The 27,266-nt window shown below is 45.6% G+C and overlaps 1 protein-coding gene across 1 annotated transcript in view; it reads left to right on the top strand.

The window, feature by feature from the left end:
- Positions 1-27,266, top strand: part of LOC126235206 (nephrin-like) — a 190,324-nt gene that overhangs the window by 99,760 nt on the left and 63,298 nt on the right. Inside the window, exon 6 of the mRNA XM_049943935.1 lies at positions 19,478-19,657. Within this exon, the coding sequence (XP_049799892.1) occupies positions 19,478-19,657 (180 nt within the window). The remainder of the gene's footprint in view (positions 1-19,477; positions 19,658-27,266) is intronic.

Below are 27,266 nucleotides of genomic sequence, written 5' to 3'. Positions count from 1 at the left end.
GTAAACAGTAATGAAATCCTAAACTCAGATTGGAATGTATACCGCAGAGACAGGCTGGACAGTGAAGGGGGAGGAGTGTTTATAACAATAAGAAGTTCAATAGTATCGAAGGAAATTGACGGAGATCCGAAATGTGAAATAATTTGGGTGAAGGTCACGGTTAAAGCAGGCTCAGACATGGTAATTGGATGTCTCTATAGGCCCCCTGGCTCAGCAGCTGTTGTGGATGAGCACCTGAAGGATAATTTGGAAAATATTTCGAGTAGATTTCCCCACCATGTTATAGTTCTGGGCGGAGATTTTAATTTGCCGGATATAGACTGGGAGACTCAAACGTTCATAACGGGTGGCAGGGACAAAGAATCCAGAGAAATTTTTTTAAGTGCTTTATCTGAAAACTACCTTGAGCAGTTAAACAGAGAACCGACTCGTGGCGATAATATATTAGACCTTCTGGTGACAAACAGACCCGCACTATCTGAAACAGTTAACGCAGAACAGGGAATAAGCGATCATAAAGCGGTTACTGCATCGATGATTTCAGCCGTAAATAGAAATATTAAAAAAGGTAGGAAGATTTTTCTGTTTAGCAAAAGTGACAAAAAGCAGATTACAGAGTACCTGACGGCACAACACAAAAGTTTTGTCTCAAGTACAGATAGTGTTGAGGATCAGTGGACAAAGTTCAAAATCATCGTACAATATGCGTTAGTTGAGTATGTGCCAAGCAAGATCGTAAGAGATGGAAAAGAGCCACCGTGGTACAACAACCGAGTTAGGAAACTGCTGCGGAAGCAAAGGGAACTTCACAGCAAACATAAATATAGCCAAAGCCTTGCAGACAAACAAAAATTACGCGAAGCGAAATGTAGTGTGAGGAGGGCTATGCGAAAGGCGTTCAATGAATTCGAAAGTAAAGTTCTATGTACTGAATTGGCAGAAAATCCTAAGAAATTTTGGTCTTATGTCAAAGCGGTAGGTGGATCAAAACAAAATGTCCAGACACTCTATGACCAAAATGGTACTGAAACAGAGGATGACAGACTAAAGGCCGAAATACTAAATGAGTTTTACCAAAGCTGTTTCACAGAGGAAGACTGCACTATAGTTCCTTTTCTAGATTGTCGCACAGATGACAAAATGGTAGATATCGAAATAGACGACAGAGGGATAGAGAAACAATTAAAATCGTTCAAAAGAGGAAAGGCCGCTGTACCTGATGGGATACCAGTTCGATTTTACACAGAGTACGTGAAGGAACTTGCCCCCTTCTTGCAGCGGTGTACCGTAGGTCTCTAGAAGAGCGTAGCGTTCCAAAGGATTGGAAAAGGGCACAGGTCATCCCCGTTTTCAGGAAGGGACGTCGAACAGATGTGCAGAACTATAGATCTATATCTCTATCGTCGATCAGTTGTAGAATTTTGGAACACGTATAATGACTTTTCTGGAGACTAGAAATCTACTCTGTAGGAATCAGCATGGGTTTCGAAAAAGACAGTTGTGTGAAACCCAGCTCGCGCGATTCGTCCACGAGACTCAGAGGGCCATAGATACGGGTTCACAGGTAGATGCCGTGTTTCTTGACTTCCGCAAGGCGTTCGATACAGTTCCCCACATTCGTTTAATGAACAAGATAAGGGCATATGGACTATCAGACCAATTGTGTGATTGGATTGAAGAGTTCCTAGATAACAGAACGCAGCATATCATTCTCAATGGAGAGAAGTCTTCCGAAGTAAGAGTGATTTCAGGTATGCCGCAGGGGAGTGTCATAGGACCGTTGCTATTCACAATATACATAAATGACTTTGTGGATGACATCGGAAGTTCACTGAGGCTTTTTGCAGATGATGCTGTGGTGTATCGAGAGGTTGTAACAGTGGAAAATTGTACTGAAATGCAGGAGGATCTGCAGCGAATTGACGCATGGTGCAGGGAATGGCAATTGAATCTCAATGTAGACAAGTGTAATGTGCTGCGAATACATAGACAGATAGATCCCTTATCATTTAGCTACAAAATAGCAGGTCAGCAACTGGAAGCAGTTAATTCCATAAATTATCTGGGAGTACGCATTAGGAGTGATTTAAAATGGAATGATCATATAAAGTTGATCGTCGGTAAAGCAGATACCAAACTGAGATTCATTGGAAGAATCCTAAGGAAATGCAATCCGAAAACAAAGGAAGTAGGTTACAGTACGCTTGTTCGCCCACTGCTTGAATACTGCTCAGCAGTTTGGGATCCGTACCAGATAGGGTTGATAGAAGAGATAGAGAGGGATCCAACGGAGAGCAGCGCGCTTTGTTACAGGATCATTTAGTAATCGCGAAAGCGTTACGGAGATGATAGATAAACTCCAGTGGAAGACTCTGCAGGAGAGACGCTCAGTAGCTCGGTACGGGCTTTTGTTAAAGTTTCGAGAACATACCTTCACCGAAGAGTCAAGCAGTATATTGCTGCCTCCTACGTATATCTCGCGAAGAGACCATGAGGATAAAATCAGATAGATTAGAGCCCACACAAAAGCATACCGACAATCCTTCTTTCCACGAAAATACGATTCTGGTATAGAAGGGAGAACCGATAGAGATACTCGCGGTACCCTCCGCCACACACCGTCAGGTGGCTTGCGGAGTATGGATGTAGATGTAGATACTTAAGTTTTATCTCTGACAAAAATTATCTCTTCTGATCAGGAGTAGATTCGCTAACGCCCACTTTACACAGTGTTCATGTAGCTCTACAACGTTTAACTTCTCTGTCGGCAAGATTCAGGAGTCCCTCCACAGTGTCCAGCGCATCTCTGGATGAAACGCCAGGAACCGAAAAGTTTCTTGGACCAAGGCCATACAAGCCGGAAGACGCATCAGCAGCTAGTTTCTTAAACTCGTCCGACGGACAGATCACTCAGCCTCGTCCCATGCTCTCTCTTTACATGCAGGTTGAGTCGGTAGCCGCCGGCACTGATGTGGATGCCAAGAACATATTCCATCTCGTCACGTCTCCTTGCCAGCTTAAGCCTGGCGTAGAAAATTTTTTCCGACGCCCAGATTTCAAGTTACCACCTCTCGGTTGACAGCCACCATATCAAAATTTATTTAAAGTTTTTTACTATGGCACCATTCGATTTCCGGCCCTGTTGTCCTTAACCTTTATTCCTGCAATATTATTGTGAAGAACTTTCCGTATATAGACTTCTCGGAATTTTATTTCACTCACTACTAATCTGGACATTAGTTCTACATACATTAAAAAAATAAGATTTTTACTGTAATCGTAAGGCTATCCGCTCGTATTAACAGAGTTCCATATTATCACTAATTATAGGGAACATTAAAGTTTATCTACCCGTTGAGATGTATGTTCGCCTTCCTGTCCTTTTGATTCGTGTCTCTCATCTGTGTCAGAGCTGTGTGTTAGCCGTACTTAACGAATCGAATATCTGCGTCGAACATGAAAACTAGCTTGTAAGTTCCTCGTAGATGGCTAGTCAATTTAATACGAGTGCCAGTTCATTAATCCGAGACCTGGGTTGGGCCTGAAGAAAGTTTACATCTCTGCCACTGAAACTATACTGTATAAGCAGGCCGATAGGTTGTACAGATTTATTCACAAGTACTTCTAAGGTTTCAGAACACGACTGCTCAAAAGCTACAACACATACCGAAAAATGACGCATATCAGTGCATAGAACATCTCTCCAAGTTTCGATTCGTAATACACGTCATGGTGCAGTTGCACTAGGCGGCAGGCGTGTCAGAACGCTTAGACAAACTATCAGCTCCCCGTATTGTCGCATCACATTAGCGAACAGGTAGCCAAAGTGAGCTGCCTTTCAGGCTTTCATGTCAGCCACTTCAAGTAACTGCACGCAGATATTGACGTTTCACAGGCGGAGTTCACATTGAGCACCTGTAACGTGTGAGTTAAAAAGTTGAAGAGCTGCTCTGTCCACTGATATGTATCTACTTCTGTATGTCTTAGAAGTTTTCACGCAGCCATTTTCTGAAACCATACAGGTATTACGAATAATCCTGTAAATATCACAAAAGGAATTCAATGAAAGTAAAACGGTATTATCAGAAATCAAAAATCGTCAGTGAGACCACATTTAATTTTAGTACTTACTTGGAATGGAGGTAGGACGTTTTGTTGAAGGATAGAAGGTTAGGGTGTAGTGTCTTGACAACGGAATGGTTGTTACAGATTATTTATGATGCATGTGTTCAGTTAATCGTGGGTAGTGACGGAAATCGACAGAGGGCCGTTTAAAGTAACCAACCCAGACAGCCGTCTGAACTCTGCGTCTGGTAGCGCGCTCACCAGTACCTTACATTCACGCCCACTCTCAGTATTTAATTGTCTTCACTAGCTTCGCCCCCTCCGGCATTGCAACACGTCATCGTCGTCAAGCCGTGTCTTTAGAAATTACTTCAATATTTTAACGGCGAGATAAGTACTGTGTTGTTCCAGCACTATTAGTGATGACTACGTTATTGGCTGTAGGCAGCTTGCTTCTCGGAGGATCGGAATTCCAATAAAGAAGAGAAAAACTAACGGATGTTAACGGGTTGCCGAACGCGATCCAGTGGTGAAATGTGTCTGAACCCAGAGACTGCTTTAGTGCTTACGGCGGCGAGCATTAAGCACGGGCCATTTAAGAGTGCTTACGGATGCTGGAGGCGCCTCCGCGGCGCACACCGGCGTCCGCGCCGCCGCCGCCGTCGCCGGCTCCGCTGCGGTCCCCCTAATTGCTTTAATTTAGTAAATGGCGTCCGCAGGCCGGCGCGCCTATGTATTATGGACGGAGCCAACTGCATTATACGGAGGGGGAGAGGAGGGGGGGGGGGTCCGGCTCCATTACAGCGCTGCCTGGACGGCCAGCCAGAGCAGGTAGCCTATACACTCGCCCCTTCCGACCCAGAGCGGACCACGTGGTTTCTTGCCGGACCCACACGGCCCTGATAAGATTCTCTCGTTCTGTGATAAAAAAAAAAAAACGCTTCTCATACGTCTTGTGTGGTTTCCTCGTTCTGTGCGCTTCCACCAACTTCGAAGGCTGACGCTAGCAGCGCACGTAATACAGGGTGTCCGAAAAGTCTTTCCCTGATTACATAAATTGGTAACTCAGGCTAGAAGTAAAATACAGATATAAAACTGGTGTCTAATTGTTTACAAACTATCAAAGTTTTTTTTCACGTATCAGTAAACATCCACATGAACACCCTTGGTAGCACGTTGCACATCTAGGCTCTATTCAATTTCCGTCCTCACATTAGCCAACATCACCGGAGGGATCGATTCAACGACTGTGGTTATCCGTTGCTGCAGGGTTTCAAGATCTGGTACACTGTTCGGTAGACCTCGTCCTTGACGTAACCCCATAAAAAGAAGTCTAATGGGGTTATGTCAGGAGAGCGTGGAGGCCAAACCGCTGGCCCATCACGACCAATCCATCGCCCGGGAAAGGTCATATCGAGATAGGCACGGACGTCCAAACCCCAATGAGGCGGTGCACCGTCTTGCTGAAACAAGACATTGGGGTTATACTGAAGCAGCTGAGGAACAGCATACAGTTGCAACATGTCCAGATACACTGCAGATGTGATGGTAGCCTCAGCGAACAAGAATGGCCCGATAATTCGATCGTGCAATAGCGCGCACCAAACATTCACCTTTGGACTGCGTCTGGTGCACTCCATAACCTCGCCAGGGGGTTGTGAACCCCAAATGCGCACATTATGGCGATTCACTACTCCACTGACAAAAAAGGTCGCTTCGTCGGAAAAGGCAATTCGTTTGAGATAACCATCATCTTCCTCAATATCGACGTGTACTGTCATTGAGCAACAAGGCCTGAACGATTTGCACATTGTATGCACGAAACTACAAACGTTTGTGTAAAATGTCATGGAGAGAGCTTTTTGGCATCTGTACACCGATTTCTTCTGACTTCGCAGAAAAGACTGCCTTACAGCTTCCACCCTGTCAGCTGAGGTTCTTGGTCCACCAGATCTCGCAAGGTCAGCAACCGATCCTGTGTTCTTGGTCCTCTCATACCAGGCTTTAATGCTCTTGACATCAAGTGGATTCCTTCCAAATGTTGTCTGGAAGTGTCTCTGCACTGTGGTTGGTGATTGTGTCTCATGGTACCACAGGACACACTGTGCCTTCTCCTGATTGGTTAAAATGGCTTCTTGGGCACTGCACCTCATGCACTACTTGCGTACTGCGAACCTAAAACAAAAAAACTTAGATAGTTGTAAACAATTCGACACACGTTTCATATTTGTATCTTACTTCTAGCCTTAGTTATCAATTTACGGAATCAGGTTCAAATGGTTCAAATGGCTCTGAGCACTATGGGACTCAACATCTTAGGTCATAAGTCCCCTAGAACTTAGAACTACTTAAACCTAACTAACCTAAGGACATCACACACACCCATGCCCGAGGCAGGATTCGAACCTGCGACCGTAGCAGTCCCGCGGTTCCGGACTGCAGCGCCAGAACCGCACGGCCACCGCGGCCGGCACGGAATCGGGGAAAGGCTCTTTGGACACCCCGTAGACCTTCTTAGAACACTCCAAACAAAATGAAACACTACACTGTTGACACGAATATCTTGATTTCCACTTCAAATGAAGGTGGCAAAAGGCATGTCTTTTTCTTTTTTCAGACAGTTCGTTCTTCGATAAACAATAGAGTCCATAGCTCCAAAAGAGCAAAGTTTTCTCGGAAACTTCTCGTCATCTGTCGCAGTCCAAGCAGCTGCAAAACGATGTCGTGTTGCCTTGTTCGTACGTTAGTTTGCAGCTGCTGGTTTCGCCATCGAAAAACTTTGTTCTTACCGAAGAAGTAAGTTTCTACATCGTCGTCAGCTTAAAAACTTCATCACTTTCAGTTCCCTGCTCCGAATTTGTGTCGTGATCACTAAATATCTCGAAATCGCGGGCATTATCGCTGTGGTCTAAGTCTTCAGCTGAGGATTCGCTGATTCCTTCTTGAACATCCACATATAACTCACGTAAAAGGCATGGCATAGAAGATTCAACAAAAACAGCGCCCGCAAACTCTGTCGTACGTCTGAGAGACCTCTCAGGACCCACAAATAAGAAACAAAGCACTGTACAAGGCAAGAGTTCTGGCGCGAGTAGCTTGCCATCCAATAGATAGGTAAATAGAAGGGTCCATTTCGCAGGGTTGTGCGAAATATCACGAGACAGAAGAATCGTAGCGCTGTGACAGACGGTCCATAGTACTTGAGGATTAAACGGCAACCAGTCAGAAAGAAGGTTTAAAAAATATTGTAGAAATTTAACCATTCCCGGCTTCGGATTTACTGCAGCTCGTTTTCAGATGGCTCTTACATATTCCATCGCTTTCCTGATGAGGCATCGTTCTGTACTTGTTAATACTTTTGTGATGTGTATATTTATGTGCGATGAATACGTCGTGTATTTGCGTTAGGCGTTTTAAAGGTAACACATTTTCTCATTTTCTCATATGCAATATGTGACTGCTGTTAATCAGTAGATGAGAAGTGTTTCACAGTAGCGAAGATGAATAAGTGCTCATTGCACGAAAGGTATGCATTTCAAAGTATGAAAGCAAAGGGCTTGCAGTAGAACAGATTTGTTTCACAGTAATGAAAATGAAGAACTGCGCATAGCTCTTAAGGTATACATTTTAGAGCCCATGTTTACTTGGTTTTTTTTTCTTGTATTGTTACATACTTTGAATATTTGTCGGCGGAGATCTGATTCATCGTATTTGTCCTATGGAACGTAACTTTTGAAACACCCTGTGCACACCAATGCACTGAAACCAGTAACTAGTGTACAGCGATGCCTAGCAGGAAAATAAGGAAATCTGTAAGAGCCATCTGAAAATGGATTTGTTCTAAATCTGTTTGATCTATATAAACTTCCTTAAATCATACTTATTGCTGTTGCTCCTTAAATTACGAGGGAAAATAAAAAATATTTTATTGCAACAGTTAGCTACACCTTCAAGCTACGTCTCTGCATAGCTGCAGCTCCGACTTAGAGAGTTTTCGCAGCGTTGTACCGACTCTCCAGTACCCTCGTCATACAAGGCAGTCGCATGTACTTTCTGCCACTTCTCTACGCTGGTCTGCAGCTCGTTGTCTGTGGCAAAATGGTGTCACAGCCTGTGGTTCTTGCGAACAATGAGGTGAAAATCAAAGGGAGGCAAATCCGGGCTGCATGGTGGCTGATCAAACACTTCCCATCGGAAACGCTGCAGGAGTATATTTGTTGCAGCTGAAGTGTGCGGTCGAATATTGACATGTAAAAGGACAATAAGGACAATACCTGATTCCAATATTCCTCTTCGCTTGTTGTGAATCACCCTCGCAGACAATTTTCTTGAACTGCCTGATCCACTCGTTGAACAAGATCGTCGGTTGAGAATCGCTTCCTTCCCTGATCGGTTGCGTCATGAACACACGTACGTCGTGCTAAAACTTCCTGCACCATTGCCGCACTTTTCTGTCACACATGTCAGTTATGTTACGTGGGCTGTATGGAAATCAGGCGGAACCCGTCAGCGGGGAGAAATCAGATGACATCACGCACTTCAAACTTGCCGGGAGACTGATATTCGAAGTAACTATATGTGCTCACTGTGCGACGTGACGTGATCGACGGGCGTACTCGAGACGCTGCGCTTCATCAGATTTTCACTGTGTTTTAATTTTGCGACTGATCGGATCGTGAAAAAAACATATACAACTTATAATTGTAGGATAAAACCAGCTAGGTGTTCAGAGTTTTAGAGTGTTGAGACGAGATTAAAAGAAACACTTTTTTATATGGCACAAACGTCTCCGGTACACAGTTTTCCCGTTAATGGCTGATGAAAGTTTTGACACGAGTGATGTTCAGAAACGGTACTCAAATTGCCGTGCGGTTAATATTGTTTTAGAGATATTGCTGACATCCTGTGCATTTGTTTTTATGGGAGATGAAGGTTTGGTCTAAGAGATATCGACAGAGACTTCAGGAGAAATGGTTACCCGTGCGTAGGACATCGTGTTAGTTAAGTCGGACGTCATCACCTGCCCAGAAACTCCTGCATAAAACCAAGGAAAATGACCGCAGTTACCTCCTGGCCCTGTCGGGATGGCACCAGTTGTTCCGCTCAGGAAGCCCGAAACGTAAGGAATCTGTTCGCCCTGCGTCGATCACACGAGGTACAAATCCCGTAACTTTACCATAGTAGAACGTGTTTCAAATGACTACGCAGTATCAATTTATCTGTTATATGTTTGAAAGTACTGCTGGAAACCAAATAAAAATTTGTTAACAACACTCGTTTTCCCCACGCAAAAAAAATGGTTCAAATGGCTCTGAACACTATGGGACTTAACATCTGAGGTCATCAGTTCCCTAGAACTTAGAACTACTTAAACCTAACTAACCTAAGGACAACACACACATCCATGCCCGAGTCAGGATTCGAACCTGCGACCGTAGCGGTCGCGCGGTTCCAGACTGAAGCGCCTAGAACCGCTCGGCCACACCGGCCAGCTTCCCCACGCACCATTCGCGACTGGAAGAGAGAGAAGGGACGTGTGTACGCGAGAGAGGGAGGACGGAGGGGGGGGGGGGCAGGGGGAGTTGGCGTTGAGCGAAAGTTGTTCACAAAGTACCCTCCGTTACGCATCGTAACGTGGCTTGCGAAGTCATTCTTACCTCTGGCGTTCCTCAACCCATTTGGGTGTACCGCACTTTCCTGTATAGACTATTCCTCCGACATGTCAGTGAGAATAGCGATTGCAATACGGTGGAGAGCGGTTTAACAGCTGTCCAGATGATAACGCGCTTCTGTGTCATCAGAGCGACAGGCGTGCCATTAGAGAGCTCGGCACGGACGGGCGGGCGCAGCGAATACAGTCGGAATCGGGCTCGGCGTGCGGCCGCGCGGCAGTTCGATCCCCATTCAGAGTATTTTAATAATGGCTGTCGGCGGTGCGGCGATTACAGCGGCGGCAGTAATGCGGCAAATATCGTTAATGGCGGAGTCGCTAATCTATCAGCGGCGGTCGGGGCGCTTGTTGTGGGAGGCCGAGCAAACACCCGTCTGGGGACTGGCGGTCCAGCTAACGCCACAATTAAATGTTAACGCCGCCTGTCCGCACTCCGCCAGCACTCCCTGCTGCCGGCCCGCCGCTCACACCAGCTGAGCCCTGATACTTGTCGCTAACTGAAAACTGCGTGCACGGCTAGGCGCTGCTCTCTCTCTCTCTCTCTCTCTCTCTCTCTCTCTCTCTCTCTCTCTCTCATATATATATATATATATATATATATATATATATATATATATATATATATATATATATATAAGGGTACGGCCAAACTTCCAGGAAACATTCCTCACACACAAAGAAAGAAAATATTTTATGTGGACTTGTGTCCGGAAACGCTTACTTTCCATGTTAGAGCTCATTTTATTACTTCTTTTCAAATCACAGTAATCATGGGATGGAAACACACAGCAACAGAACGTACCAGCGTGACTTCAAATACTTTGTTACAGGAAATGTTCAAAATGTCCTCCGTTAGCGAGGATACATGCATCCACCCTCCGTTCGCATGGAATCCCTGATGCGCTGATGCAGCCCTGGAGAATGGCGTCCACAATACGAGCACGAAGAGTCTCTACATTTGGTACAGGGGTTGCGTAGACAAGAGCTTTCAAATGCTCCCATAAATGAAAGTCAAGAGGGTTGAGGTCAGGAGAGCGTGGAGGCCGTGGAATTGGTCCGCCTCTACCAATCCATCGGTCACCGAATCTGTTGTTGAGAAGCGTACGAACACTTCGACTGAAATGTGCATGAGCTCTATCGTGGATGAACCACATGTTGTGTCGTAGTTGTAAAGGCACATGTTCTAGCACCACAGGCAGAGTATCCCGTATGAAATCATGATAACGTGCTCCATTGAGCGTAGGTGGAAGAACATGGGGCCCAATCAAGACATCACCAACAATGTCTGCCCAAGCGTTCACAGAAAATCTGTGTTGATGACGTGATTGCACAATTGCGTGCGGATTGTCGTCAGCCCACACATGTTGATTGTGAAAATTTAGTTTGATCACGTTGGAATGACGAAACTAAAATGAGCTCTAACATGGAAATTAAGCGTTTCCGGACACATGTTCACATAACATCTTTTCTTTATTTGTATGTAAGGAATGTTTCCTGAAAGTTTGGCAGTACCTTTTTGTAAACACCCTATATATATACACTCCTGGAAATTGAAATAAGAACACCGTGAATTCATTGTCCCAGGAAGGGGAAACTTTATTGACACATTCCTGGGGTCAGATAAATCACATGATCACACTGACAGAACCACAGGCACATAGACACAGGCAACAGAGCATGCACAATGTCGGCACTAGTACAGTGTATATCCACCTTTCGCACCAATGCAGGCTGCTATTCTCCCATGGAGACGATCGTAGAGATGCTGGATGTAGTCCTGTGGAACGGCTTGCCATGCCATTTCCACCTGGCGCCTCAGTTGGACCAGCGTTCGTGCTGGACGTGCAGACCGCGTGAGACGACGCTTCATCCAGTCCCAAACATGCTCAATGGGGGACAGATCCGGAGATCTTGCTGGCCAGGGTAGTTGACTTACACCTTCTAGAGCACGTTGGGTGGCTCGGGATACATGCGGACGTGCATTGTCCTGTTGGAACAGCAAGTTCCCTTGCCGGTCTAGGAATGGTAGAACGATGGGTTCGATGACGGTTTGGATGTCCGTGCACTATTCAGTGTCCCCTCGACGATCACCAGTGGTGTACGGCCAGTGTAGGAGATCGCTCCCCACACCATGATGCCGGGTGTTGGCCCTGTGTGCCTCGGTCGTATGCAGTCCTGATTGTGGCGCTCACCTGCACGGCGCCAAACACGCATACGACCATCATTGGCACCAAGGCAGAAGCGACTCTCATCGCTGAAGACGACACGTCTCCATTCGTCCCTCCATTCACGCCTGTCGCGACACCACTGGAGGCGGGCTGCACGATGTTGGGGCGTGAGCGGAAGACGGCCTAACGGTGTGCGGGACCGTAGCCCAGCTTCATGGAGACGGTTGCGAATGGTCCTCGCCGATACCCCAGGAGCAACAGTGTCCCTAATTTGCTGGGAAGTGGCGGTGCGGTCCCCTACGGCACAGCGTAGGATCCTACGGTCTTGGCGTGCATCCGTGCGTCGCTGCGGTCCGGTCCCAGGTCGACGGGCACGTGCACCTTCCGCCGACCACGTGTTGAGCAATTCGGCGGTACGTCCACCCGGCCTCCCGCATGCCCACTATACGCCCTCGCTCAAAGTCCGTCAACTGCACATACGGTTCACGTCCACGCTGTCGCGGCATGCTACCAGTGTTAAAGACTGCGATGGAGCTCCGTATGCCACGGCAAACTGGCTGACACTGACGGCGGCGGTGCACAAATGCTGCGCAGCTAGCGCCATTCGACGGCCAACACCGCGGTTCCTGGTGTGTCCGCTGTGCCGTGCGTGTGATCATTGCTTGTACTGCTCTCTCGCAGTGTCCGGAGCAAGTATGGTGGGTCTGACACACCGATGTCAATGTGTTCTTTTTTCCATTTCCAGGAGTGTATATTGGCGCTGTTTCTCAATTCATGTTACGCACTTCTAGAGGTTGTACAGGGGACTTAGTAGATCGTTTTACGTAGGAAGCCATGTACAGAAACGTCATCCAACGACGCTGCAGAGCGTCTTAGTTATAGGCACCAGCGCCTGTAAGTGTATGTAAGAGGGTGAGTCAATTGAAAACCTTAAATATTTTTTTAAATATTATTTATTGTGCAGAAGTGGTTCAAATGGTGCAAATGGCTCTGAGCACTATGGGACTCAACTGCTGTGGTTATCAGTCCCCTAGAACTTAGAACTACTTAAACCTAACTAACCTAAGGACATCACACACATCCATGCCCGAGGCAGGATTCGAACCTGCGACCGTAGCAGTCCCACGGTTCCGGACTGCGCGCCTAGAACCGCGAGACCACCGCGGCCGGCACAGAAGTGGTACAAAGTTGTATCACTTTTCAACATAATCTCCCCCACACTCAATGCAAGTCCTCCAGCGCTTACAAAGTGCATAAATTCCTTTGGAAAAAAAAATCTTTTGGTAGTCCGCGCAACCACCCATGCACCGCGTGGCGTACCTCTTCATCAGAACGGAACTTCTTTCCTCCCATTGCGTCTTTGAGTGGTCCAGACATATGGAAATAACTCGGTGCAAGGTCTGGTGAGTATGGTGGATGAGGAAGACACTCAAAATGCAGGTCTGTGATTGTTGAAACTGTTGTACGGGCAGTGTGGGGCCTTGCATTGTCAAGTTGCAAAAGGACACCTGCTGTCAGCAATCCACGTCGCTTTTATTTGATTGCATGCTGCAGATGATGTTTTAGGAGATCTGTGTATGATGCACTGGTGACAGTGGTCTCTCTAGGCATGTAATGCTCCAAAATGACGTCTTTTTCGTCCCAAAAGAGTCAGCACAATTTTCCCTGCTGATGGTTCTGTTCGAAACTTCTTTGATTTTGGTGACGAGGAATGGCGCAATTCCTTGCTCGCTCTCTTCGTTTCCGGTTGGTGGAAGTGAACCAGGTTTTCGTCCCCAGTAACGATTCTTGCAAGGAAGCCATCACCTTCTCGTTCAAAGCGCCGAAGAAGTTCTTCACAAGCATCAACAAGTCGTTCTCTCATTTCTGGATTCAGCTGCGTGGCACCCGTCTTGCAGACACTTTGTGAAACTGGAGCACATGCACAATGTGGTGTGATGACCAATGACTAATCTGTAAATATGCTGCAGTGTCATTCAGTCTCACTTGGCGGTTTTCCTTCACTATGGCTTCAACTGCTGCAATGTTCTGTGGAGTCACAACTCGTTGTGCCTGACCTGGACGAGGAGTATCTTCCTACTCCATTCGTAGACTTGCTGCTGTGACAAACATCCATCACCGTACTGAACATTCATTCGTCGATGAATTTCAATAGGTTTCACACCTACACCACGCAAAAATCGAATAACAGAACGCTGTTTTTCCCTGGTGCAACTCGCAAGTGGGGCGGCCGTCTTTATACCGATACTGCGTCGGTGTGTGTATCTGCACTATGCTGTCACCTGCAGGCCATTCTGCACGCTGTTTGTAGCACGCTTACCAACTTAGAGGATAACGGCGCGGCATTCCGATTTGTTATTACAAATTTAAGGTTTTCATTTGACTCACCCTCGTATATACAGGGTGAGTTCGTGATGATGTTACAAACTTTCTAAGATGACAGAGCACTTGCCCGCGAAAGGCAAAGGTCCCGAGTTCGAGTCTCGGTCGGGCACACAGTTTTAATCTGCCAGGAAGTTTCATATCAGCGCACACTCCGCTGCAGAGTGAAAATCTCATTCTGGAAACATCCCCCAGGCTGTGGCTAAGCCATGTCTCCGCAATATCCTTTCTTTCAGGAGTGCTAGTTCTGCAAGGTTCGCAGGAGAGCTTCTGTAAAGTTTGGAAGGTAGGAGACGAGGTACTGGCAGAAGTAAAGCTGTGAGTACCGGTCGTGAATCGTGCTTCGGTAGCTCAGTGGTAGAGCACTTGCCCGCGAAAGGCAAAGGTCCCGAGTTCGAGTCTCGGTCGGGCACACAGTTTTAATCTGCCAGGAAGTTTCATATCAGCGCACACTCCGCTGCAGAGTGAAAATCTCATTCTGGAAACATCCCCCAGGCTGTGGCTAAGCCATGTCTCCGCAATATCCTTTCTTTCAGGAGTGCTAGTTCTGCAAGGTTCGCAGGAGAGCTTCTGTAAAGTTTGGAAGGTAGGAGACGAGGTACTGGCAGAAGTAAAGCTGTGAGTACCGGTCGTGAGTCGTGCTTCGGTAGCTCAGTGGTAGAGCACTTGCCCGCGAAAGGCAAAGGTCCCGAGTTCGAGTCTCGGTCGGGCACACAGTTTTAATCTGCCAGGAAGTTTCATATCAGCGCACACTCCGCTGCAGAGTGAAAATCTCATTCTGGAAACATCCCCCAGGCTGTGGCTAAGCCATGTCTCCGCAATATCCTTTCTTTCAGGAGTGCTAGTTCTGCAAGGTTCGCAGGAGAGCTTCTGTAAAGTTTGGAAGGTAGGAGACGAGGTACTGGCAGAAGTAAAGCTGTGAGTACCGGTCGTGAGTCGTGCTTCGGTAGCTCAGTGGTAGAGCACTTGTCCGCGAAAGGCAAAGGTCCCGAGTTCGAGTCTCGGTCGGGCACACAGTTTTAATCTGCCAGGAAGTTTCATATCAGCGCACACTCCGCTGCAGAGTGAAAATCTCATTCTGGAAACATCCCCCAGGCTGTGGCTAAGCCATGTCTCCGCAATATCCTTTCTTTCAGGAGTGCTAGTTCTGCAAGGTTCGCAGGAGAGCTTCTGTAAAGTTTGGAAGGTAGGAGACGAGGTACTGGCAGAAGCTCTTGAAACGTTTAAGGTTATTAGTAGTTGGAATAAATAATGGCACCGTGTGCAAAAAAAAATATATTTCGTATCACAAGCGGTTTCAGGCCATAGGCCATTCTCAGATTTAATGTTGCGGTCTTCTTTTGGAAAACTTTATTTACCAGGATCACAAGGAAGAGCACAATGCTAAATAGCCATCTTCCAATCTTAAAAGTATAGAGAAGGCTAAAGGCCAGTATTCATAACGTAAAGAGCAGACTAAATTAATGGTTCCATATTAGTTGGAAGGGTACATACTACGTAACAGAAAGCAGTCTCTGTATCAACTATTAAAGCGAGACGCTTTGTCACAGTCACATTTACAATTCGAAAGTGTAAGCTAAAATCGACTAAAACATACAGAAGTGATCCACAATTATCGGTAAAAAGTTATGTACTGAGAGATTTTTAGAATACACGTACCTCAGAAATTGTGGTTTCTATATATGCCATGTACCATATCATAATGATATGAGGCAACGTAAGGAGCCATCTTGCCTGTTGACAATATCGGGAGAAGCTATCCAGCTGAAAGCAACAGGAAGACTGGCCAGTACTGTTTGCACCGACGTTTGATTCACTGAAGCTGCCATCAGGTGGCAGTTCAGTAACAATACAATAAAAACAGATGTAGAGTACATTACAGTGTTTAGCACGTTAAAACATGGAAGCTACAGAAATAGTTAGAGCCACTGGATTGCGATAGTGCATTACACCTAACCACATGTAGACAATTTAACGTAAAATGCCCGAAACTGTATCATACAGCAGTACGTCTAAAATCACAAAACTGATACACAATACGCTTACACAGACATTCTGACATTTTAAAGATCATCTCGTGCAAAACTGAAATGTCAGGTACTTATGACATTATCAAATTATTTATTTATTTAACATATGACAATATAAATTAAAGTGCGACTAACATACACGAACTGTAAAAATATATAGGACTGTAATCCTTCAAGGGTTTTCTCTCTCAGTTCAAAGAAATCTTCTAGATTTTCACGATAAGTTCGTCTCCTACAGATTCTTACTAGGTGTTTGATGGTCTCATGTCCATTGTCACAGTGGCATTGAGAACGTGAAGCTATCCCGATCGATGAAAACTTTCTGCACAAATGCCATGGCCTGTACGAAACTTGTTAATTGTCTTCCAAACTCTACGCGGTAATCCCACGCCGACTGGTCTTGTACCAGCTCTTATGAGCGTCTTATATTTCTCGTGGGCAATGCTATTGCACGTTTCTGATCGTGTTGAAATCTACTGTTTTCAGCGATTCTGCTTATATGATGGGTGACTGCCTGGATTTCAATCTGCTGGTGCAGCGACATCAGAGTGAATTGGAAGGTGCGGAATTTTCAATAATTTTTCATAAACCTTGAGAAGGGCATTCTGTCTTCGAATATCTGGTGGTGCAATGTAGCTTAGGTGTGGTAACCAGTGAAGAGCACTAGATCCGATGCAGCGTGTCAGTGCCCTCAATGTTGCATTTAGCTCAACATAGATTTTTCTCACATATGACGTATTAAGCCACACTGGAGGACAGTAAGCACCCTGGAGCACTGTATTCATTCTCAAATGATAAACAGGAACATTGTTCCGAGTTCATAAGTGCTCGAACACACTAAACAAGACTCCTGTCTCATTAGGTCATTGGTGATCACTTGAGAATGGCCTAGAACCTGAAACTGTTGTGAATTAAATTACATTTTATGCAAATGAAGCTGCCATGTATTCCGAAAAGTCGCATTATCAGTCGTCAGTAATTAATGTAAACTTTGCCCGAATACTTTCAGTAGCAAGAGCTGGAACCTCACTGCGATTGTGGTGGGTGACATAATTGGTTGTTCCTGCAGTAGTTCTCCGCTAAACCGGGAATCCAGGAGTATTCTGTACTTGTTGTACTATGGTGGAATCGTGAACAGGATAACTTATGGTATATCAATTTCCGCATTCAGCATCTACAGGGTCAACCTGAACTGCAGCAACTGAATTTCGAAGCATGTCCAGGAATATTTTCTGGTTATTTTTGTGTACAGATCACGTATTGTCCGGCGACTCGTTCTAAAGTAATAATTAGACTCATTCGGTTTGTTATCACAATTGCAGTCGTTTCTGTGAAAAGAAAGAGGGAGACAGCAGCGCTGGGACACTTCCAGGAGATTTAGCTTTGCAGTAAGACGAGTATTATCCTTGCGGTAGAGAAATAGGTTTTATAAATCCTCAGTAATTCGAAGCTGTCTAATTCGGAATTCACGATAATTTTTATCACGAAATGAAACCCCGGCCTGCTCTAACCCCATTCTTTGTAAAATGTTCGGTGCATTCCTTCCCTTCTGATTGGCTTCACCCCTGGGCGAATTTTTTTATCAATGTTGGTCACCGACACACAGCAAATATAAAGCTTGCTCAGTCCTTCGACCGATGTTTATTTGAAGGTTTTCGTGACGTTCCGCCAGCACGAGTGGCTGACAGTGTCAAAGCTTCGCTCTCCATTGCTGATGGTGGAGGGTAAAGCTTTGACAATGCCCAGCCATTCGTGCTGGCGGAACTTCAGAAAAATCTTCAAACAAACGTCGGTTGAAGAACCCGAGACAGGAGCCAACATGCAATTTGTCAACAAGTGGCCATGAAACCCTTTACAACTTTGTATTTACTCACTTCGCTTGCTGAAGTCCACATGATGAATAGCGTTATGATCGTTTAATAGTGTATTAAAGTGTCGTATAGAACAACGCAGTAAGAGAAATTATTATTAGGAGCTACTATAACCTGCTCGTATTGCGTAACGCGCAGCACCTAGATTTCGAAACTGGGGGTGAGACGGGCCCAGAATGAATCTGTGTGGTGTGTTAACGACCGTCGACTGGTACACTGGCCAGCCAGAGTGTGGCTTCTAGGCCGTTTTTTACGCTCGCTTAGGCAAATGCTGGGCTGGTCTCTAAATAGAGCCTCAGTGAAAACGGTGTACAAACAGTTACAGTACCTCAAAGTTCCGACGATTCACAGACTGGCGGCGCACACGACTTCCTCCCTAGGTTACCGTGACGATTGTGATTTCAGGACGGAATTCGTCCACTAAGTTAAATAATGAAATAAAATTTGGCGGTTCCTGACAGAGCTGACCCCGTGCTAGACGGGAGAAACGCCAGCAAAAGAAAAAGACGAAAGTTGGAAGCTAGTACATATAAATTTAGAAGATAAGATGAAAGTGTATAATACAGTCCTAGCCGGTTCTTCTGCCCACAGTGTTACGACAAGAGTTTGGCATTGCTAAGTCGACTTTTTAACACATTAAGAAGAATCGCAATAAAACTTCGAACTTTGAGTTAAAACAAGACGAGGCAGGTGTGAAAGGACTACTGGACCAATTCTGGCCACCATTAACGATTCTGTTTATACCTGGTAGAAACAACAACGCTATGCCAGAGTTCCCGTAAGAGCAGCCAAACTGCCGGCCGCAACGGGGAGATTTGCTGAAAAAATTAAGCCCAAAAAGACTGAATGATTGTTCTTTCGGCGATCGGTAGTATATTTCTGAAAGGAAGTATATGGTGGAAGTTTAAGTGCAGACGTAGCATCTATTGATCAGTTTCGTAAAGAGTGAAAGCCTGTTTTAAAGAGGGGAAATTTGTCTTTGGCACAGATCTATAACGCAGATGGAACTGACTTGTTTTGGAAGTCCATTTCCCGACAATATACAGGCTACAAAGAAGGACAGTTCATACTCCTAATTTCAGTCTAGGATGACTAGTTTAGAAAACATTTCTATGAGTGTGACTTGCAGTAATTCGGTTGGGACTCAGTCCAATTAGACGGAATTAGGAAGTTTCACTGTATTTATAGATGTGTAAGACGCCTGCAAGTTAGAATTGTATCACTTGACAACAACCGTGATGACAGAAATTGTTACCGGAGAGTGAGGGTGTGTTGGTGACGCTGTTGCAGGCTTCTCGTCGGTGATCCCGGGCTTCCCGCGCTACTCGGTGATGGGCGACGCGCGCGCCGGCGTCTTCAACCTGCGCATCAGCAACGCCACGCTGGACGACGACGCCGAGTTCCAGTGCCAGGTGGGGCCGGCGCGCCTCCACAAGGCCATCCGCGCCAACGCCCGCCTCACCGTCATCTGTAAGTACCCTCTCTCCTTCACTCTCACACTAATTGCAACTAGCGGCGGCTTCAACCGTGAAAGGCCTGCATTTCATATGTCGCGGGGAAAAGTTACTTCTGTGTCGTGAATGTATAGGGCTTTCAAAGGCTCTGCGGCAAACATCTAGGGGCGATAGATCACATCGTGGGGATCAGTTTCTGTTACACTCAAAATGTTCACTAACGTTTCCCGGTGACGCCACGCATGGTTTGAGACTGATTGTGCACATGAAAGGCGGCACGGAGCAGGAGCCCTGCGGCGGTCGTATGCGGTGTGTGTTGCCTATCGTCCAGTCACTTGCTCCACGTGAAATGCAGTAGGCCCAGCAAAGTTAAAGTTGCTGATGCGCTAATAAAATACCTTTTTCTGCGTAGAGACACTCATTCTTATAGTTTTCTTGTTGAAACTGAAATTGTACAGACGCACCAAAGCTTGACTACAGTAAGCAGGTTCAAATGAATACCGGTAGAGTAGTTATCCGGGACGGAGGGGGGGGGGGGGCATGCGTTGGATACATTAGCGTGGAGAGCTGCAGCAAACCAGTCTTCGGGCTAAAGACCACTCCAACAACATTCATAATCACATAACACGATTGCAGTATTACTGCTGTTGGGAAAACTTCGACTGTCTTCAGAATCTGCATTGGGGAAAGAAACCTTTAGCTTGGAAGTGAAGTAAAGCAAAAATCAGAATGAAATCTCCACTCTGCAGCGGAGAGTGTGCTGATATGAAACTTCCTGGCAGATTAAAACTGTGTGCCGGACCGAGACTCCAACTCGGTACCTTTGCCTTTCGCGGGCAAGTGCTGTTCCATCTGAGCTACCCAAGTATGACTCACGATCCGTCCTCACAGCTTTAATTCTCCAGTACCTCGTCTCCTTCGTTCCAAACTTCACAGAAGCTCTCATGCATACCTTGTAGAACTAGCACTCCTGGAAAAAACGATATTGCAGAAACATGGCTTAGCCACAGCCTGGGGATGTTTACAGAACGAAATTTTCACTCTTCTGCGGAGTGTGCGCTGATACCAAACTTCCTGGCAGATTAAAACTATGTGCCGGACCGAGATTCGAACTCGGGAACTTTGCCTAGGCAAAGGTCCCGAGTTCGAGTCAGGAGTTTTCATATCAGCGCACTCTCCACTGCAGAGTGAAAATTAGGCTGTGGCTAAGTCATATCTCCTCACTATCCTTTCTTCCAGGAATGTTAGCTCTGCAAGGTATGCAGGTGAGCTTCTGTGAAGTTTGGAAGATAGGAGACGAGGTACTGGCGGAATTAAAGCTGTGAGGACGGGTCGTGAGTCGTGCTTGGGTAGATCAGATGCCGGCACGGTAGTTCAGCGTGTTCGGTCAGAGGGTTAACTGTCCTCTGCAATGGAAAAACTGAGTGACTGGACCATTGATGAACTTGACTGGGTTTCATGGCATGTCTGCCCCGAATAAATGCAGCGAACAGTATCGAACAAAAAAAGATGCTAGAGTACTTGCCCGCGAAAGGCAAAGGTCCCGAGTTCGAGTCTCGGTCCGGCACACAGTTTTAATCTGCCAGGAAGTTTCAGTATATATATCGTTCATAACTACATGCCGTACGTGTCACGTAGCGAATAAAGCGTCCAAGACATGCTTTACCAGAGTAAACCAGGAATTTTTTAAACTTTTCATTCTCCACCTGTAAAAATAGAGTTGAATCCTCAAGTTATATTGTATAGATGGTAGTAGGTTAGTAGGAAACCGCTTTGGGAATATTTGCGAAGGCATTTCCAGTTCAGTTCCATAATTTGCCTTACAGCCGAAGAAAAATTCCCAAAAACTTAGGTAAGAGCGGTTTATGAGAATTATTTCTAATTTAACACTGCGACAGAGTCGATGACTCGCTCGAGGGGAGGAAGGAAGATTAGGGTTTAAAATGTTGTCGATATTGAGGTCATTGGAGACGGAACACAAGCTCGGATTGTTGCAAGTATGGGGAAGGAGATAGGCCGCGCTGTTTCAAAGGAACCATTCCAGCATTTTCCTGGATCGTCTTAGGGAAATCACGGAAATCTAAATCAGGAAGGCCGGACGCGGATTTGAACCCTCTTCCTCCCGAATGCTAGTTCACTTCAAGATATGCAGTGTTCCTTTGTCGCTGTCGATCGCAGACGATTCATTGAACAACGGTTTGCGTCTGCATCAGAGAATAAAAACCGGGGAATTGTGTAGGTAAACCAAGTGATGCATATTTCCTCTGCTACTTGCGCTAAATGCGTGCTTTCTATATACGTCAGAGCAGAAGCTGAACAATGTTTAAATGTGACAAGATAAAAAAGAATAAAAAATTACAGTGAAATAGGCCTACATGCTTACTTTCATTAGAATCTATTCCGCTATGTTTGCATTTATACCTGCTATTTTTTGACTTCAAATTATTCACAATTTTATTTACTGCCACTAGTAATTTCTAAGAATCAGTCTCCCGTTACATATCAATACAAGGAGCTGAAGCCGTGAAAACAATGAAACGTATTTAAAAAAGAGTAAGGGGACTATTTGTAATTAAAGGAAGGCTCCCCCGTCAGAGGTTCGAGTCCTCCTTCGGACGTGGATGTGTGTGTTGTCCATAGCGTAAGTTAGTTTAGATTAAGTAGTGTGCAGGCTTAGGGACCGACGACCTCAGCAGTTTGGTCCCATCAAACCTTCCCACAAATTTCCAAATTTCCTATTTGCCCATGTCACACGAATCTTTCACTCTACCTAAATTACGCCATGCATTCCTCCTCGCATTCCGTTTCCGTCTACCATACTCCAGTAGGAGCGTGTAGTTACTGACTTCCCTTCTCTTGACACCAAGCTCGGTATCGTTACAGCCCTGATTATTACACTTTTACTCCGCCGCGGTTGTACCAACACATACCCGCAACCTCAACACTACACACACTCCACATCTTATCCCGAGACGTTATCCGCCTCCCCCTACCTGGCTATGAAGTCAGAGCTCTATCCTCCTTTCCAGCTGTAAAAGGATTCTACTCTCCCTCATCACGTCAGTACGTCAGGGCTCCTCTTCGCCTTCATCCTTACTTCCCTCCCTCTCTTTCCAAACGATGAGTTTGGTGCCCTCCTGTGCAACTCTTTCATGGCACATCTTATCCAAACAACCCTCTTTTCTGCAAACTCTTTTCAACAACCTTCGTCATTTTCTGCCCATTACCTATAACTCCAGTAAAATGCAGCTCTACTTTTTTAAGTAAAGACTATCGTCGACTGACTGTATTCGAAAAAGGCAACAATAGTCTACCTAAAATCTTCGATGTCCAACCGCCTGTTCCAGTATGTTTAAAACATGTAAATATTTTACACTTTTTAGTTCTTTTAGAAACTATGTTTGTTTGTTTTATAAACAGACTCGACAGAATAGCAGTAGTAGTCAGGTACTTCTGCTAGCCCACCCTCGCACTGACGGGCGAGGGAATGAAATAACAAAAACGAAAGAAATGAGTGTTCAGCAACGGCTCTATTTTTAAATAGCATTTCCTTCCGTCGGGGTATATCAGTGGCTGCTGCAGGCCTTGTAGCGTCACTTCCCGGACCTCTTATTTTTTTATGGTTTTTCTTCCCGGATTTGGCGTGGAACGGAAGTATTCCGCACTGCAAGTACTGTACACGTTGCCGGCCACAAAACGTATAAAACTTTATACTAATAACACGTACTGGCTACTTCACGAACAAGATGTCAATTAGAGCAATTTTGATTTACAGGAAATTGCCGCTGAGATACCCTTTCAAATAACGATCCGTGTTCCAGCAACTTTTAATGTGTTAAGCTGACAGTTTTCGGAAGTTTGGGGCAATCAATCAACGTCTTGTTGGGGAAGTTGTTTGCCTGCCTTTGCCAGCTTTCGATTAGTGCGCCGAACTACAAGCACACAACTCGCCTGCTGAGGGATGCCGGCGAAATTTCAAAATCTCTGTCTTCACGTTACGTGCACGAGTGCTGCAAACGATTAAATAAATACTGAATAATAAATAAAACTGATGTGTCATATGAGAACGGGTATTATCATAAACTTTTGCGTTTAAAGGGAACTTGGTTTCAGTCTGACAATTCCCTCTTCTCGAATGATAACAACATTATATTACCGCCATTACGAAACCGAATGAATATTGGCTACTTACTACAGCTGCATCTACGAATGCAACAAGTATACTTTGAAAACCAAGAAAAGTGTTTTACCCGCGTTACCTCTTCTTGTGTTTTTATCGCTGCTTAATTAACTGAAGTACCTGATACCTTGTCTTAAATATTTAAATATATAGAATAACGGTTGACGGACTCAAAATTCCGAAATACTGCGAGCTTAGAAACACAGTGGAGCGTATCGAGTACAAATCGGTTACGTTAACCTTGTGCGCATCTACCTTTCGCCCTCATTGCCTGCACACCTTCTTTATGAACGGTGCAACCATTGGCATTTATTGTAGTTTGTTATTATTGTAGAGTAACAGGTGCACATCGCAGAGATCTATATGTCACTTGACATCTTCTAAAGTTGAAAGTGCCTCCACATTCACTTACTGAAAATTGACTGTATGCCACTGTATGTGTCAATCCCTGTGCTTTATATACAGCAGTGGCGGCAGGCTAATTATAGCGTTGTATTTCTGGACTTTGGGAAAGCAGAAACAAAAGTGATTCGAAGCATCTGAGATTTGGTGCTCCAGACGACTGTTGAAAATTAAGTGGACTGATAACGTAAGAAAACAGGAAGTTCTCCACAGATCGGAGAGGAAAGAATGCATACAGAACACTAACAAGAAGAAGGGAAAGGATATCTTACTGCTCGTGGGAGAGGTGAGAGGCATCTAGTATGTCTGCTTGTCAGTGATGTTGAACATAAACATGAATTAAGTCTCTCGAGAGATTTAAGTTTTCCGTGGTGTCCCTAAAGCGATTAAAATGAATGTCCGGATGCGTCCAATGAAAAATACGTGGTCAGTTTCCTTCCCCGTCAACGCTCCGAATCTAATGCCGGTGTCGTCGAAGGGATATTAGAGCCTTATCCTCCTTCCCACTTCCTTTGCTATCCAGTCTGCCTTCCACGCAGGAGTGCTAGGCGTAGACTGCGTCACGCGGCTTCTGCCAACGTCTGCCCTAAATTAAACGAAGCAGACAGTGTCGGACAGCGGCTGACCGTGGCACACTCTGACCCAGCCCAGTGGCAGAGAGCCAGTAGCTGTGAGGATTAGCTGCTGTGCTCGATACACAGCACAGCACACCACAGGCAGCTGTGTCTGCGATTGCGCGTCCCCACCTTCCTGCACCGCAGCCGGAAAAAGGAGAGACGAGTACGCGCGATTGCCTTCCCTTTGGGCTGTTGTGACCCAATTCGACGCCTTCGCTGAGTGCAGCAGGAGCGGCGGTGCCCGATTCGACAGGAGATCCGCCTCCTTCCAGTAGCAGACATATCCGGATTTTTTGCGGCCACGCCAGTAAATCGAACAGGCCCCAACTTTTCCACCTTGGCACAACTGCAGCTGGCTAACGCGTATCATGTGAATCAGTTCTTTTATAAATGAATGATGACGGAATTCGACTGCATTTCTCACTCTTTCATGATATTTCCCAAATAGATGTACCTAATGGATCCGATTCTTCAATGTATTTCTCCTACTCATTTTAGACATTGGATTAAAAGAAATGAATTCCAATTTCATCACAGTCGTACTCTGATGAAGAAACTAATGCCCTGTTCTTAAGTCATTAAACAGTTATGCAGAGCATAAACCTCCTCCCGCACCCACTTGTATTGCATTCTTAAATAAATTAGCTTGTTGTTTGCTCCTTAATGAGTTTGTTTTTAATTTGATAATTAAATGCAAATAAAGGTAGGCAACGGTAAAACATCAGACGCATTCCCTGTTAACAGCGGTGTGAAACAGGGGTGTGTGTTAGCTTCTACATTATTTGGGATTTTCTTTTCCCTTCTGCTCAGATTTGCCTTTGAAGACTGTGAGGAGGGAGTGTATCTACATACGAGGTCTGATAGAAATCTTTTCAACATTGCTCGCCTCAAGGCCAAGACCAAAGTAAATACAGTTGTTATCTGTGAGTTGTTATATGCGGACGATGCAGCTCTAGTAGCGAACACAGAAGATGAGCTGCAGTATATAATCAACAAATTATCACACGCCTGTGAAAAATTTGGTCTACTCATCAGCCTTCAAAAGACTAGGTTCATGGCGCAGAGCACTACCAATCTTCCATCTATCAGCATTGATGGCAATCCTCTCCAGGTAGTTGATGACTTTACCTACTTGGGATCCACAATATGTAGCAACTTGCCCATGGACACTGAACTTACTAACAGAATCGCGGAGGCATCATCTGTCATGGCTAAATTGAAAAACAGAGTATGGAACAGCGGACTGCTTACCACAAAAACTAAATTAAAAGTCTACAACGCTTGTGTTATAAGCACCCTTCTCTATAGCTGTGAGACATGGACAACTCTTTCTAAGCATGAATCTCGACTCAACAGCTTCCATCTCCGCTGTCTCCGGAAGATCCTTCAGAGTGCCCAACACCGAAGTCTTTCATCGTGCAAGCACAACCAGCATCTTTGCACTCCTGAGTCATCGACGTCTAAGATGGTTGGGATATGCCAGGCGCATGGATCCTGAACGGATATCGAAACAACTGCTGTACGGAGAACTTCAGGAGGGTGTGAGGCCAGTGGGACGACCGCATCTTCGGTTCAAGGATGTCTGCAAGAGAGACCTGACCAAGAGCAGAATCAATCCAAGTCGCTGGGAAAGCATTGCAGATGACCGTGTCAAGTGGCGAGTAACTGTGCGCAACGGCGTCAAGCTCTCAGAGGACGAACGCACACAGGAACAAATCAGGAAGAGGACAAAGCGAAGAGACAGAGCGGCTTCTGTTCGAAGTCCCTCAAATTTCCTCTCGAGTGGGACTTCTTAGCCACAGCTGACGCTGCAGACTTTGAACCAAGCATGTTACACCATCATCCCTCAAGGATGGACGGATGCCATTATAATTATACAGGGTGTTACAAAAAGGTACGGCCAAACGTTAAGGAAACATTCCTCACACACAAATAAAGAAAAGATGTTATGTGGACATGTGTCCGGAAACGCTTAATTTCCATGTCAGAGCTCATTTTAGTTTCGTCAGTATGTACTGTACTTCCTCGATTCACCACCAGTTGGCCCAATTGACGAGAATCCGCGCGCAATTGTGCAATCACGTCATCAACACAGATTTTCTGTGAACGTTTGGGCAGGCATTGTTGGTGATGTCTTGATTGGGCCCCATGTTCTTCCACCTACGCTCAATGGAGCACGTTATCATGATTTCATACAGGATACTCTACCTGTGCTGCTAGAACATGTGCCTTTACAACTACGACACAACATGTGGTTCATGCACGATGGAGCTCCTGCACATTTCAGTCGAAGTGTTCGTACGCTTCTCAACAACAGATTCGGTGACCGATGGATTGGTAGAGGCGGACCAATTCCATGGCCTCCACGCTCTCCTGACTTCAACCCTCTTGACTTTCATTTATGGGGGCATTTGAAAGCTCTTGTC

Source organism: Schistocerca nitens, chromosome 2, assembly GCF_023898315.1.
Source record: "Schistocerca nitens isolate TAMUIC-IGC-003100 chromosome 2, iqSchNite1.1, whole genome shotgun sequence".
Lineage (NCBI taxonomy): Eukaryota > Metazoa > Arthropoda > Insecta > Orthoptera > Acrididae > Schistocerca > Schistocerca nitens.
This window is presented reverse-complemented; position numbering and strand designations above follow the sequence as displayed.